The 16,534-nt window shown below is 37.5% G+C and overlaps 2 protein-coding genes across 2 annotated transcripts in view; both read right to left on the reverse strand.

The window, feature by feature from the left end:
• Positions 1-508: 508 nt before the first annotated feature.
• LOC115921559 lies at positions 509-2,852 on the reverse strand. The gene is made up of 3 exons (XM_030979103.1): positions 2,794-2,852; positions 2,082-2,144; positions 509-971 (listed from the first exon to the last, which is right to left on the reverse strand). The coding sequence occupies exons 1-3, from the start codon at positions 2,815-2,817 to the stop codon at positions 624-626; spliced, it is 435 nt and encodes a 144-aa protein (XP_030834963.1). The 5' UTR covers positions 2,818-2,852; the 3' UTR covers positions 509-623.
• A 739-nt stretch (positions 2,853-3,591) lies between these two features.
• LOC100890071 (cyclic nucleotide-binding domain-containing protein 2) overlaps positions 3,592-16,534 on the reverse strand; it is a 36,572-nt gene continuing 23,629 nt past the window's right edge. Inside the window, exons 3-12 of the mRNA XM_030980049.1 lie at positions 13,991-14,108; positions 11,652-11,726; positions 10,782-10,870; positions 10,006-10,079; positions 9,266-9,438; positions 8,301-8,368; positions 7,377-7,454; positions 6,741-6,801; positions 4,636-4,765; positions 3,592-3,725 (exon numbers count right to left, since the gene is read on the reverse strand). Of these exons, the coding sequence (XP_030835909.1) occupies positions 3,592-3,725; positions 4,636-4,765; positions 6,741-6,801; positions 7,377-7,454; positions 8,301-8,368; positions 9,266-9,438; positions 10,006-10,079; positions 10,782-10,870; positions 11,652-11,726; positions 13,991-14,108 (1,000 nt within the window). The remainder of the gene's footprint in view (positions 3,726-4,635; positions 4,766-6,740; positions 6,802-7,376; positions 7,455-8,300; positions 8,369-9,265; positions 9,439-10,005; positions 10,080-10,781; positions 10,871-11,651; positions 11,727-13,990; positions 14,109-16,534) is intronic.

Genomic DNA, 16,534 nt, shown 5'->3' on the forward strand with positions numbered 1-16,534 from the left:
AAACCAAGCTTTGTTAAATCACCTGGTCAGATTTCACATGTATTGACATTGTAGTCATCGTCATGCTAGGCCTTTTGGAAATCTAACGAATATTTTAGGAAATGGTATTCAAATAAATATTTCGTTCACCTAAATTTAACTATAAATGACTGTGAAAGTGGTTAATTCTATTATCCGGTTTTATTTGTGGAATATGTTTCCTATTTTTAGATTCTTTGATTAATCTTCATGAAAAGAAAAGTGTATCATACTGTGAACGAAGCAAAACACGGAATAATAACGACGAGATGCACTGTTTCTCATCACACATGTAATTTATTGTATTATATCGAATAGTAATATAAAGGATTAAAACATTGTGTATGTTATTTACACCGTTTTAAAATGTGGAAAGTTATTCTCGGAGATTTGAGTATTCATTTTCTGATGATTTGAATTATTTCTTACATTCACTCTCTTGTTCTCTCCCCCCCCCCCTCCCCCCCCCCCTCTCTCTCTCTCTCTCTCCATTTCTCCCACGCTTATACATCTATCTCTGTTTCTCTGTTTTTATGTACCAAAGTAATCATCGGCTGGTAGCAAATTTGTTATAGTTTGACTAAGGCAGCCGTTATCCAGAATAACTAGGTAGGAAAACCTTTCTTCAAGTCCACTTGTAAATCTCTTCTCCTCGGCTTAAAAGCCAGATTCGATGAATCTACCGACTTCCTCCTCGATGATAAACCACTGACGTCGTGTGTTGACGTGCCTGACGTCGACAAAGACGACGACGATGTCGACTTTGAGAGGACGTCCGAAACGGCCTGCTTCTTGTAGTAGGACCAGTCGGTATGGAGTTGTAGATGCTCCTGCAGGGTTTGGCCCAGAGGGTAAGGGCGGACGATCTCTTTGAGGTGACGGTAGACGAACTCGCTGGCTTGCTCCAGGTAGAACATCTTGTTCAGCATGATGCACTCTGCTCCACGGCTCACCTAAAAAATAGTGGGAAACTTTCAATGAATCATCTCAAGAGCAATTTCAATACCCTGTCCTACGTTTTCTGATGGAAATCATGTTCGGATTACGTAATAATGAAAATAGTTATATTTCTATAGCGCCCTCTATCTAAAAATCCTAATCCAAGGCGCACTATTTAATTATTACCCCGGCTTTAGCCTAGCTGCCATTACAGCGCTCCAGCATTTCAAGGAATTAATTCCTGCCAGGTACCCATTTACCTCACCTGGGTCGAGTGTGGCAAATGTAGATCAATGCCTTGCCAAAGGACATTAGTGCCGTGTCGGGGATCGAACCACGACCTTCGAATGTTAAGACAAGTGCTTAAACCACTTGACTACGACACTTCTACGTAATATATCATGATTGTCAAATGCGATTGATTTATCGAAAGACGTTGCGATCGTGTTATTAAAACATGTGAACATGATAAACATCATTTCTCGTATTAATCACAAACGGGTTCTTCATTTTTGCACTGATGGAATATCAGATTTAAACTTTGGCAATACGAAAGAGCTACTTTCTACGAATCAAACTTCCATACAACGTCAAGGATCCTCCCCTGACTAGTCTCTTTGAGATGATGGCGTTAAACCCTAATAGGTACACGATGGTTCATTATTTTGCTTGACGTAGGATTGCGTGGAATAAATCAATGTGTGATCTTTGCCGCACTGTACGAGAGTGGTATCACAACCACACTCACACAAGAAATGAAGACAGAATGAGCAGTGCATGCCAGCATCCTTTTGAATAATTGGCGTAATTGCCTTCACAGCTTCGATTAGGCCTCGCTCCGATACAACGCAACAAAATGACGATGACTTAAAGTGGAATACAGGTATTTTATCTGCATATTATAGCACAGAGCTCAGTGAATACGCGCGGGACCTTTGTTGCGCGCAGTTGCCATTTATTACCGCCTTAAAAAAAAAAAACCGGCGTTTTTGCGGCGGTTTACCGCGTCATATCTGAAAGGGCCATTATGACGCAATCGTAATGACGCCTTGTGTGCAAAGTTCTTCATGGTTGGTCCCCAGACGGAAAATAATTATACCTGATTGCATCAGGTCCGTACTCACCAGACTCAAACTCGGCTGATCTACATCACTGATACCGTTTTCCCGACATAGCATCGGCAAACCCTGATACAATATTTTGAATGAGGAAAATAATATATGAAGAGGTCATAATGGAGAATACAGGGTATGAAAAAACGATGAAAAGTTTATCATAATATAGCTGACGGCAATGAACGTATGGCGGGTAAAACTTAATCGGTTATGACTGTGATAAACATTACTCACTTCGTAATCATGTCAAATCCCACCGAAAGTCAATTGCAATTGAATAAAGAAATACATATGTCCCGATCGTGCAGTCACTTTGTTTACCCCCCCCCCCCCCTCCCCATTCTCAAGTAAAGAAGTAGCCCTTATGGACGATATAAAAACTTCTTTAATAATAATAATAAAAACGTTACTTATAAAGCGCTTACAACCGAAATCTCTAAGCGCTATGACCCAATGTTAATCTATTTCACATTGATTATACATTCAGCATGTAACATATTGATGTCTTACATTTTCTATCCATGTACTGTATTGATAAAAGGTGCAATGTCATATTATTGAATGAATATGTGTTTTCTAAAATATGATATAGAAAGCACTTAATAATATTTTAAAAAAATAAACAATCAAATAATGAATACAAAACTTTACAGATTTTTTTTAGAGAGATTTTTAATCTCCAGTAATATCGTAGGCTTTCCTTATCAGCGAAAATACTTACAAACACATCTTTGGAATGTAGCATCCCAACTTGGACGAAAACTACTCTGTCACTCTCTTGGACCTAAAAGAGTGAAAACACAGAAGAGCAAGTTTAAAGAGAAGGTTGAGTTCTGGGAAAGATGGCACATTATATCGATGAGGAAGAGTAATATATAACAAATGTCTACTGAAAACAATAGCTCGTCAAATACCCTCATATTCGAAATAGGCCTATGACAAGTAACAGCTAAAGGGCTGTGATCCAAAGCCTTATGCCACATATTTATGTAGTCCCATATACACCTCTTTGTGTACAGTGCCTGCAACTTTTAGCAAGACTTTCCCAGCTTGTTTAATCATTTTTGTATGATCCCAAACCTCATATTATACAGTTGATACACAATATTCCAATCGCTTCCACACAGTTTCTTTCTTAAATAAATCGCAATAACTAGAACTAAACTTTGTCTTTAAGACAGAAAGATAAGGACACTAGTCTTAAGGTAGCTTCTCCCTAAATTAACAGCGTGGTAAACGATTGTTCGTCTGGCTTGCAAGTAAATTTGGTCACCCCCCCCCCCATTATTATTGGTGTAGCCAGATGCAATCATGTACATTTTAAGTTTAATTTGAATATTTGAGGTCTCATAATAATATTAAAACTTGAAAGAAAATAAAATCAATTTATAGGATAATTAATAGGATTAGGAGGATGTCTTGTTACTTTTGATGCTTTGTTCGACGGTGATTCGGTGAAGCCAGACGTTAGTCTTAATAACAGAATATATCCCCAAACAAAACATAGCGATTATACTATCTAGTCAATACTGACCTCTTCTCTAGGACTGGTTTTCTTTCTTTGTCTCGGCGATGATGCGGTATCAGAGAGCGAGATGGACGATGTCTCTGACGTCAGAGATGAATTCCATCGACGACTATCAACCTTTGAACCTGTGCGTGGCAGATAATAATTATGACGAGATCAGTGCATAAACTTTCGAAAATGTTTATTCTGGGAACAAGATCAAGACAAATTTTACGTAATTGTAAAAATTAATATTGATATTTGATATAATAAATAGAATGAAAATCAGGATAACCACAGTTTTTTAAAAAGAGACACAAATATTGATAATGAAGATAATGATAACACTAATAAGAAGAAGAGAAGAAGGAGAAGAAGAAGAAGAAGAGAAGAAGAAGAAGAAGAAAAAGAAGAAGAAGAAGAAGAAGAAGAAGAAGAGAGAAGAAGAAGAAGAAGAAGAAGAAGGAGGATGATAATGATAATATACTTTCTCAATAAAACCACTAAAAATATTTGTGAACAATGTCCCACTGGCACATTTATCTTCTACCGCCCTCTAGCAGCGGCCAAAGGACACTTTATTCATGCTCTTGCCGCATGTTATTATGATCATTTCTGTAGATTTCCCCTGATAGTTTATTCTATAAACAAATGGGGCTTCGCTTTCGAGAATTAGGCATCCGCCAGCAAACCTCTATTTTGGGGCAATTTTCAGAATTACAAAGATTTATATTTACGGACTTCCCATTTTGAGTGCTAGGAAATTAACATCCCGTTGATATTATCGTTCGACAATATTTGCGATTTCTTCCTTTTTACCCTGTTCGAAATTTAAAACTACACCAAGACCAAATTTTCACCAAATAAAACGATAATGAAAACAAAAATGTTCAGACTTCAACTTATCTGACAGACTTTTGAAAGTTTCAACTAACCGCATTCTGAGTTATTTTAAAATCGATGTAGATTTTATTCTTGCCAAGAAATAATGGGTTTGATGATGATTTATAGTAGTCAGTTCAAGTCAAAAGACGACTTTCCACCATGAGGTCTCACCTATATGTAACCCATCTCTTGGGCTAAAAGCTGGCTTCTCGGCCGACAGAGTAGTGTTGCACGGGCTGAGCCGTCTGGCTACTGGCAGTGATTGGGTATCCTTCAATTGCTTGATTACTTGGCAAGAACCCTGGTGGAAAAGATTCAAACAAATATTGGCTGATTATTTCATGCTTTATCTCTCTAAAAGAATGTAGCTCACTCCATACTTTTGGTGGAATTATAACTTGTATAAGGGGCTAAATATTCACAGCCCTACCGATATTATCGGGTTAATTTTCAAGCGCGCATTTTTTTATTTTGACGGTCGATTTCATCAAAGTTGGCAAGCACATCAAACAATCTTCGATACGATGTGCTGTTAGTCATGGGCAATCGTGATTTTTCCGACATCAACATGGCCGACAATAAAAACAACATGTTTCCTGGCCAACCAAATGGGCTCATGCGCATGCGCCGGCATCGCTACTGACACGAACAAAATGGGGTCATGCCTAGCATTAATTTTGGCCGTCAAACATACACGTTTTATACGTTATCTTTCATGTATGTTCCCTTTTCAACAATGTGAACATAATCATGTGGAAGACCAGTTGTATTCATATGAGATTCGTACATTCATGTATTCTATTATTTTTGCGTAATAATTGTTTGCAAGCTAAAAAGGCTGCTTTATGTAAATATGTGATTTGAATGAATAAATTAATAAATAATTAAATCCCTAAAAATTTCGAGAAATTCACTAATTTAGTGAATTTAAAATTTAAAAGGCCATTTTCAATACCCTATTGTATAGCCCATGAAGCATGTTCGGATAGGCATACACAATCTGTTATTTTGACTGGTAGAAAAGTTCAGCACAATAAAGGCATTTAGTATTGCCCTAGGTTGATTGATTGAAAGCTTTTGCGATCGTGCTCAAGGTGTTTGAAAGAAGCTGTGAGCATGATGAGAGAAAGACCTTCAATATAATGTGTTTGAAAAAAGCTGTGAGTATGATGAGAGAAAGGCCTTAAACATAATGTGTTTGAAAGTAGCTCTGAGCATGATGAGAGAAAGACCTTCAATATAAGGTGTTTGAAAGAAGCTGTGAGCATGATGAGAGAAAGGCCTTAAATATAAGGTGTTTGAAAGAAGCTGTGAGCATGATGAGAGAAAGACCTTAAATATAATGTGTTTGAAAGAAGCTGTGAGCATGATGAGAGAAAGACCTTCAATACAGTGCGTCCCAGAAAAAAAGGAAACCGAGATTTTTCGACGTTTGATCATAACTTAATCACAATTATAATTGTGGAAAGCTGAGATCTTCCTCTTTCATTTGATGTAACTTCTATAATGCATATTTCACGCATGAGTGATTAAGATGAATTTGAAGAGAGGAAACCAAAAATTCATTTGGCGGACGGTATCTGAATTTCAAAGAGAAAATCACATTTCCAGAAGGTTGAGTTTCTACCCTTTCATATGACACCTCAATCACGAAAAAAGAGCTAGGAATAACAAAGTTCTGTATGTTTAAAATAGTGCTTGCATATCCATAATTTTATCAAACGAATTCATTTTCACTGGCTGCCTGCCTGAGTAGCACACGGAATTAAGAAAAGAAAAGACTTAACTTCGTTTGGGTGACAATCGGCCGTAGACGAAAGACTTCATGCATGGCTGATTGTCAACGAAACGGAGTTAAGTCTTTTGACAATTCTGTTTTTTGCTACGGCAGGCAGCCAGTGAAAACGAATTCGTTTGATACAATTATGGAAACACAAGCCCTACTTTAAACATACAGAACTGTGTCATTCCTTGCTCATTTTTCGTGATTGAGGTGTCATATTATGACAGGGCAGAAACTCAACTTTCTAGAAATGTGATTTTTCTCTTTGAAATTCAGATATCGTCCGCCAAATGACTTTTTGGTTTCCTCTCTTCAAATTCATTTAAATCACTAATGCGTGAAACATGCATCAGGTGAGTTGCATCAAATGAAAGATGAGGATCTAAGCTTTCCAAATATGTGTCATTTATTAATAGGTAATAGATAATATATAAACATATATATACATAATATATATTACATCTTATATATTATACTCAGAGAAAATATTTACCGATTTTATAATATAGAGCCATTCAGATCGATTACTGTTCTTCACTATCACAGAGCTGCGCCTGATGAAAGAAAACAACAACAACTTATAATAATTAAGATAATAACAACAATAATGATGATAATAGTGAGTGATGAGTGATGATGATGATGATGATGACAATGATAATAATAATAGTAATAACGATTTACATTTACAATTACATTTAAAAACCATATGCGAATGAAGGCAAGTGATGCCGACGTTTCAACTGACCCTATGTTTCAATGAAATAGTTTTAAAACACGTAAATTAGATCACAGCTCAAACATCTTATACACTTGTGGGGACTGTGATCATGATCTCCGTCTGAATATCGTCTGCTCAGTGCCAGAACGTAAAGATAGATGTTGCTTTCACTCCTGCAGGAAATTCTCAAAACAGGTGTAACTTTTTGTTATCATTATCATTGTATTCTTGCTTAATATTTCCTATCGGAAAATATGAGAGAGGCATTACATTAACCCATGTTTAATGTATATTTTTATGGATAAAAATCACACCCTATGTTAAGGGTGGACCTCCTCCGAACGCCAACGGTACTAGGCTAAAGATACTCTTAACATTAATGTTTGCGCATCATAGAAATGAACTTACTTGAAGAAATGAATGAGACACATTTGAGGGTGTTCATTTAGCTTCTGAACAGGCCAGCCTTTCAGGAAAGGTAAAGTTCTGAAAAGGAAAGAAGAAAAGATGGAGTCAAATGGAACTGCAGGTAATTTTTGTAAACAGAATTGTACTCTTTTAAAACTGCATAGTTATTTTTATATTACGAACTTAATTTACTACAAAGTTGAACTGATTAATTATTAAACTAATCATTTAAAGTATGTCAAAACAAGACACATTTTGGAAGTCTTAAAAAAATTAACATTATTAAAGTTTATTCATGATGATGCTAGTACATACAAGCTTGCAATTACACAATCATATTAACAATTACAGGAAGGCATAGAATGAAACTGTCTATATATCAAGGGGTACCGTACCATGTATAGGATTACTTTTAAAATATGTCCCTCTTCTCTAATTGATGACTATAAACAAAATTCATATGTTTACAAACATTCGAGTATAATGGAACATTTGTACCAAGAAGGCATGAAATTTGTCGGCAAATTTTGTTTAAACATGTGTTATTCAATCGGGGAAAGGCAAACGTGCGACACTAATATGTCATGTCATGATATGTAGTTTAGAATGCGTATTCTGCTTCGGAACACTTCGGAAAATATATATGATCCGCCTATACTATAGGTCACTTCACGGAACTTTTAGGGGTGAGCGCCCCAGAGGGGAATTCGCCCCCCCCCCCCCCCGAATCCCCCGCCCCCTCTTCCTCTCTCTCTCTCTCTCTCTCTCTCTCTCTCTCTCTCTCTCTCTCTCTTTCTCTCTCTCTCTCTTTTAAGTAACCAAATTATCGATTGTGGTTTTTGTTCTTCTTCTCCCTTACCGCTTATCTCTGCTAAAAATCAGGAAGAAAAATCTGTTTTTGTGTTCCCTCCCTCCCTACGTTACCTTAGAAACTTAAGATGCTCGATCTCTCTTCCTCCTTCTCCTTCTCCCATAAACATATCCATGAAATCCTGTGACACGAGCGAAATCGAAAAAAATCAGAAAAAAGGAAATCAATTTCATCGCAATGTTATACAAAACGAACACTGACGCACTCACGCAGCCACACTCACACACGCACACATGAATTTTTAAGACGATATTTTTCAAATGTTTTCACATTTTCAAGCTTCTTTTTTCTCGTTCTCAGCAAGGAAACTTTCAATGCATCTGTAAAAGACGATGACGACTTCTAAATTTCCCCGACTCATTATCAGTTTGAAGTGTGTGAAATTCATGTAATGATAATCACAATAATAACTGATCATGTTAATTTGATACGGCCATCGGTGTGAACACCTATAGTTTTCACCATCCTGCAAGGCTTCATAATTGTCATACCCTCCTCCTCCTCCTTTCTCCCCTCCTCCTTCTTCCCCCTATTCCCCCTCCTTCTCCTCCACTCTCCTCCTCCTTCCCATCCTCCTCCTCCCCTCCCCCTTCTCATCACCTCCACTCACTTCCTCCATATCCGCATATACCCTTTTAGGACATTACTTTTAAATCCACGTGTTGTGTACATGACAGTTTTTTGAAGATTTTGAAAATGCATTTATACATCTTTGCAAGATTTTCTGACAGCTTTGATTTTCGTTGATTAATTTTATTTTATTTGATAAACAAGTTAGGAATTTGTCTAAAACGATCTACAAATTCAAACAATTATTTGTTTGATTTACTGTTTCATGTTACTGTCCAACCATCTTTGTTTCCTTTTGCAATCTAGGCCCTCTTCCATCCCTACAACAAAAAAAGGAACAGACAAACTGACCAAAAACATTTGATAGTAAAGTATACATTTTAAAGTATATAATCAATCCTATTGATATTTTTTCGAAAATAATAGAAATTATATAACTTGTTCTAACCTCTTTTTCGATGGCAATGATTTGGCAAGGCACTTCTGCAGTGATCGTGCAAGGACGAGCATCACCGTGCAACAGTTCCAACTCACCGAAACAATCACCTTTCCGAAATCTTCCGATCTCTGTCGAAATGGCATCGCTGGTGATCGGGTCGGCTTCGGTTTGCACAACCGATACTATGAGACAAATTCAAATTGATGAAGAGAGTAGAACCAAGAAATTGGAGTGGAGGTAGAAAAAGCATTAATTTTATTGGGCATTCATTTTCTGCTCTCACAGAGCTTCATCCATTTCGCTCAAGCAGTGTTTGCATAATGGCGTTTTAATTGAATTATTTTTATTCTTAGATTTTGAACCATTGTTGGAGTGGTAAATGACAAAACTAAATGTAACCGGAGAGGTGGATCCAGGATTGTCCAAAAGGAAGCGAGAGCACAACTTTAACAGATATAATCTTTCCCAGAAACTATACCAGAATACCCCCCCCCCCCCCATTAAAATAATTTGGGGGATTTGGGGAGGTGATCGTTTATCAAATCCGTCATTGCCCACGCCCCCCTCCCATTTTCTAAGTTACATCGGCCCTCGCTATAGAGGTGCGGGGTCAATTTATCTTGTAACACCTAGAATAAAGCAAGGAATTTGTATAAAACATTGGGTAGAGTAATAGTACTGAAAAATCAATACTTTTTGAGGGCAAAAAGGAGTTATCTGACTAGGCTAAACTCGATTTATATACTGACCTTCGCCCGTTACAAGGAAGTAGAAATTCTCTGCTATATGACCTTGACGAATGATGACCTTCCTTTCTGGAATACTTTAAAATGGAAGACAAAATAGGAAAATGAGACCAGTAACGGTGTTAGGGGTGGCGTAGAAAATAGAGCCCTAGAGAGACTTTAACAAAAATCATCTCAATTTCGATCCCCTTTTGTATATCCCGTAAAAATCATTTTCGGATTACGCATGTCCGCCGCACGTTCTAATATAATTATGTGACACAGAAGGCTGCTAGACCGTGGAACCTAGTGACGAGTTATTCCGTTAACCTGTTATTAATGAATGAACTACAATACATGGAATCCAGTCTACATACATTATGTTTTGTTTTACTATGTCAAGCAAGCCTCGGGAAATCTTATATTATTGTTATTATTATTAATATTTGTATAGGCATTTCTATAGCGCCTTCTAGAAATTCTATTCAGAGGCGCACCAATTATTACCCTGGCTTTAGCCTAGCTGCCATTTTAATACAGCGCTCTATAGCATTTCAAGGATTTAATTCCTGCCAGGTTCCCATTTACCTCTTTTACAAGCTTTCATGATGTCAAGACCAACCGTTGTTTAAAAAGTATGCATAAAACTTGAATATCTTCGTTGACCGATTTTTTCCTTGGGATTTTGAGTTTTCGAAAGTAAATGTGATCGTGTTGAACAAAGATGTATGATAAAAACCGTATGAGACATAAATCATTTTAAATTAAATCTGAATTTTCAAAGAAAAAGCACTACAAACCTGTAAAAATAAGCGACTCTGACTAACTTCTCTTGAATATGCAGAGGATATTCAGCAAAAGATGATATTGATTGAAGTCCCCTAAGAGCCTGTATGACAAAGTTCATTACGAGATGAATCTGTATGCACTTATGAAACATGTTTTCAGCAAATCGTTTTGTTGTGAGACGAAGAATTTTCCATATTTGGCCCACTTTCGAAAGAAGAAATTGAGATGGAGATCTAGGAATCATAATGATAAAAATCTGGAACTATAATGGCGCTAATAAGGAATAACTTCTCTTCGCGTTTTAAAGATATTATTGATGCTGCACGCAGGAAAATCTTAGCACAGGTTAATTGCTAGATTTCTTCATAATGTTGTATGTCAAGTGAACCCACGGCCTTTGTACTTCCAGTCTCAGCTGCTTAAGTGGTTATGTAATTATTAAAAAGTTAACGTTTTCATGCCCATCCCCCCAACCCCAACCCCCCCCCCCCCCCAAAAAAAAAAAAAAAAAAAAAAAAACGTGCGCTTATATACAGCTGTGAAATCTAAAGTGTAATTTTTCTAAAGCACATACTTTATAGAGACAAATTATCTGACATGTAATATGTAATAATAATAATGGGCTCTTGTATAAAGCGCTCATGTCTGTTAAAATTGACACTTCTGGCGCTCCACAATTTATTACCTCAGCTTTAGCATGGCTGCCTTTATGGCACTCTAGCATTTCAAGGAATTAATTCCTGCCAGGTACCCATTTACCTCACCTCATATGTACATTAATGTCTTGCCAAAGGACATTAGTGCACAGTCCGGTGACGAGTCCACTAGACCACGACACCTCATACATCAGTTCGAAAATAAAATGATATTGGATTACTTACGACTTTAAGCTGGTCAAATGTTCTCTCCTCTGCCTCTAAACTCAAAACGTTCTTTACTTCTTGTGTGATTCTAGTCTGAAATGAAAACGATTATAAAACTGATGGAACAGCAAGAAGAAGAAAAGTGACATCATTCCACAAAAAAGTGCTGACTCCAGTAATTCACCAGCACGAATGATCCCATATTCTATTTTAGCCGGAAGAAACCTTGTCTTATCGTGGTAGCATTATATTGGCAACTCGTTTAGTGGCGACATGAATATGCATATATTCCCTTCATCCATGGGCATCAATCAGGGAATGGACAGGGGGACACGTCCTCCTCCAAAAGGGTGGGGACACAGTAGGGTATGCCCCCCCCCCTAAAAAAAGGTGTTGTATTTCTTCAACTTCGTAAAATTGTGCCTGAGATTTTATAAATAAAGCACCAAATACGCGCTCTAAATTCGAATTTTGATCAAGGCTTTACAAGGGGCGTCGATCTTTCCGGCTGAACTTCTCTGATTGGCGAAAGCTAGTATTATTGTACATCATCAACCAATAATTATTCGCGTGGATCTCGGTGGTGAGATAAATAAGAGTTGAAATCATCAACAAAGCTGGTAAATAAAACCCTTTATTTGGAAGTCAGACTGGTTTAAGACGGAAAGAAGTTGGAGCACTTCCCGGTAGCGGCAGATCCAGCCGGTGGTGAGAGGGGGGGGGGGGGCGGCGGAAAAATCGCAATGTGGATCCGCGCCTGCTTCCCAGGAATATAAACAACAGTGGTTGAGCGGTTGATTTTGTTCCTGTCATTCCCGGTAGCTGATTAGTCATACCACAAGATTCCTTTCTCCACTTTGACAAACTTTCAAGTGTGCATCGCGTTTGCGCTACAATGTGTACATACAATTCCAAAACGTACCCTAAGCAAGTATTTTACCGAAGCCCCAAGTCATACCCTGAGCGAGTATTTCTAGGAGGTTTTCCTACCCTAAACAAGTATGTCATTTATCATTAATTTTTGAAAATGTCTTTATCTTTAAACGAGTTTCATTTCTGCAGTTTTTCGCATAATAATATGCCTATCAATTAAAAGGTTATCACAGATCAAAATTGTCAGCTTTTTTTTACACCCAGTATTTATAAATACAATCGTGTGTATTGTAGAAATAGGTTTCCGCTTTTATTCCAAAAATACCTAACCCATCCTTCTTTCCCGATAACATCACGAATGTAATATAATTCAAGATAATATCCCGTTAATGTTACATTGTAAAGTGCCCAGTCCAAAATATACCTATACAAATAGCCAGGCACCATGTTTAGTAATTTATATTCTGTGCATCTATAGACCGAAGTTTTCATGGCTTATTTAGGCAAATACAAAACTGATATTGTTTAGTTATTTGATAACATCACTCAGCCTAATTTGGTTCAAGATAAATCCCATCTGTGAGAATTGTTTAAGTGTCCATTTTTCAAATAATAATGATAACATACTTTTAAGCCGAGCGTCAACTCCATTCCAGCCAGGCACTATGTTTAGTATTATCATTCTGTGTATCTAATATAGACCGATAAGCACTTTAATTTCAATTGAAAAGGGCGCTAAACACAGCAAAGAGTTTATTAGTTACATGAACGTGAACCTAACCTCGATTTCAACAGAGATAACGATCATGAGTTATATTAGTGTTGGGTGGCAATCCTTTGGTATAGGCCTAGATTCAAAAATAATCCATGACACGCTTGATATAACCTTAATAAGCTCAGTCTGTAACAAGATATGAAGAGAACCAATTGGATGAACGCATCACCTTGGATATCAAGATCCCTTAACACCGCCCATTCAAGATTATGATGTTCATCCATCTTACATCTTTTCTGGTAAGCTTTGATTCATGGGTTTATCGAACAAAAAAAACATTATTCGTGTTGCACTCTGAAAATCAGAGTTATTTTTGCAATTTCTGAAATCCGTTCCACTGGCTGTCTGCCCTAACATCAAAGAAGACGAAAGACTTCATGCATGAAATACGTATCATAATGAGTTGGATCAAATGAAAGAAAATGATCTTATAGCTTTACAAATATGTGTAAATATGTGTAAATGTAAATATATAAACGCGCAAGTGTTTACACCAGAGACAGCTAGACGACCTTTCAAATATGCAGGATTTAGAGATGGTATCATTCTCAAGCCCTGGTAAAAAAAAAAAAAAAAAATCGTTTTCCAACGTATACTATATAATGAATCTCCACTGCCACACCGCCGATGATAGACAATCAATCATGTGACCTCATTATGACCAATCGTGTTGCAAGATTCTCTGTATGAAACTACTATTGAGTCTTACCTCTCGTTTAGCCCGGAAGTACTTCTTGTCGAAGGTGAGTTCTTCCGCCTGACCTGATCCATCCGTGTGGGAAATAAAAGAAAGAGTCTGGTCTTCTTCCTCCAACTCAGCCGTGGACCTTTGAGTATATAACGGTAGGAGAATGAAATGAAATAAGCCATTACAAATTAAAAAGTCATAACATTTAATAGAATGATAAGAGGAGATGATATGAAATATTATCTCTTATATATTTTTTTTTCAATGGCTATCATACTTATTATCTCGTATATAATTATGTTTTCAATTGTTGTCAGGTAGGACAAAAAACACAACATGTAATGTATGCAATTTGCATTCTGTCTATTAAAATACAATTATTCGTAAACAGGTGAATTAAATATTTTCAAGGCACTTTAAGGGGAGGCACTTTAACAAATATTTGTTTATTAAATTTAATTTGTTTTAATTTTTATAACGAAAATGGCCCATCCGAGAGATCTACATTATACAATATTATGTCCCTTATGTGTGTGTGTATGGGGGGGGGGGAGGGTCGATTGTTTCAACACCGATAAATGAAATTGCATTCATTTTTTATTTAAATCTCAGCAACAAACTTTATCCATAGCAACGGAGCTCCACCCGCGTTATTACATCACTATCAGATGCTTGAAGAGAAATGTAATACTCACAGAGGAATCTAATAATACACGCAGGAGGGGGGGGGTGTCTTCATTCGCGTGTGCATGTTTTTTTTCCCGGTATAAACAGACCTAAGGTGCGCTCGCCTCGCAGAGCTTTACAACATCAGAATATCAACATATTCACAAACGCGAGTGCACATAGGGCCAAGCACATTCCATTCCAGGTTTGAAAGTTAGCTGAGTTTTGACTACAATAACTGCCTTCTTATCGTGCCTGATAGCTGTGTTTTCTTATAAGCATGGCGAACTTTTCTTCTTTCACCGAAGACTATACCCCTTTCTTTGAAGATATCGAGTTCGAAAACACGACGATGCCTGCGACGGAGGTCGTAGGCGGTGGGCCGACAGCGACAAGGACTCCTGACTATCAGGGCCTTGTACTAGGGACGACAGTGGTCATTCTCATCGTCGTGGCCAACTCCGTGAGCCTGGTCGCATTCGCCATCGAGAAGCGTCTTCGAACGTACAACAACTACTTCATCATCAACCTCACCGTCGCTGACCTGTTTGTAGGTTTACTTCAGACGGTCGGCGTCGCGCATACTTTCATTGGGTATTTCCCCTTAAACAAAACCCTCTGCAGCATTTACATCGGTCTCCGGAATGCGACGTTTTCCATCTCCGTGGTCGGCGTGGTCATCATCTGCATCGATCGACATCGTGCGACCTACGACCCCATTAATCACTACATGTCACGCAGCAAGGCCAAAGCTATGAAGCTGAATGCGCTTACGTGGCTGATCGCCTTCGGGTTCTGGATGCCGTTCACTACCGGCTGGGACTTCGCCGTCGACCACGACACAGGCCGACATTGCGTGGGCGCATTCTCCAGGTCGACCATCGGAAACATCACCCAGAATATCCTCTCGTTCTTCGTCCCCCTCGTGCTCATCACCGTCCTCTACCTGCGGATCTTCCTTAAGATCAAGGAGACCGTCGGTGGTAAGAGTGTCAACAAGAAGTTTGAGAAGCCCAAAGGAAGTATTGGTGCAGAGGGTCTTTCTACCAGCAATGCAACGATCGTCAGTGAACTCACATCAGATGGGAAGATAGAAATGAAGAATCCTAGTCCAGAAGCAAAGGCAACTGGCACTGCTGGCAGTAAACTCGGAAAGGTAAGATAATTATTTTTATTTTTTTCCCACATTTCCTCAACAGGGATTTTATTGATTTCCAATTGAAACAAATTAACAAATATATATTTAAGGTAATTTACATTTATAACATAAATAAAATTGGCTTTTCAAGATACAAGTATTGTTGAACTGTTGAGTTGACAGAAAACAAACAAATCAATAATTCATTTCTGACACTCATGGAAAGAAAAACAAATACAGAAAAAATATCATTTTAAGTAAACGAATTCCTGAATTGAAACCATTTTCTTGTGAATTTATTATTTCTACAATTCGAATTTGCAATATACTTTTCGTTTTTTAAGTAATTTATAATCGAAACTCTAATATTATCAAAGTTGGGCAATTGTTCCTTTATTTTGTCGCACCACAATCAGTATACAATTCAATGCATAAGATAATTATGTTTCAAACTTTTAATATAATTGTTATCATCATTATTATTATTCATCTAAAAGTATAAAACATAAACAATATGTAGACAATAATAATAATGTGCTATGTATGATAAGCATATGGATGGGCACAGAGAGAAAGAGAGAGAGAGAGAGAGGGGGGGGAGAGAAAGCGTGCGTTGTGAGCAAAGTACTTCAACAGAAAATAAAGAGAGCGTTAAATGTTGAAAGGTTTGAGAGGTTTAAAGTTGTTCTTCTTTTCTTAAACGGCCCTATATGGGGCATGGAAGAAATGCAGATAAATGGTACAAAGATATTTTACAACTA

The sequence above is a fragment of the Strongylocentrotus purpuratus genome, unplaced genomic scaffold (assembly GCF_000002235.5).
Source record: "Strongylocentrotus purpuratus isolate Spur 01 unplaced genomic scaffold, Spur_5.0 spur5_scaffold_10, whole genome shotgun sequence".
NCBI lineage: Eukaryota > Metazoa > Echinodermata > Echinoidea > Camarodonta > Strongylocentrotidae > Strongylocentrotus > Strongylocentrotus purpuratus.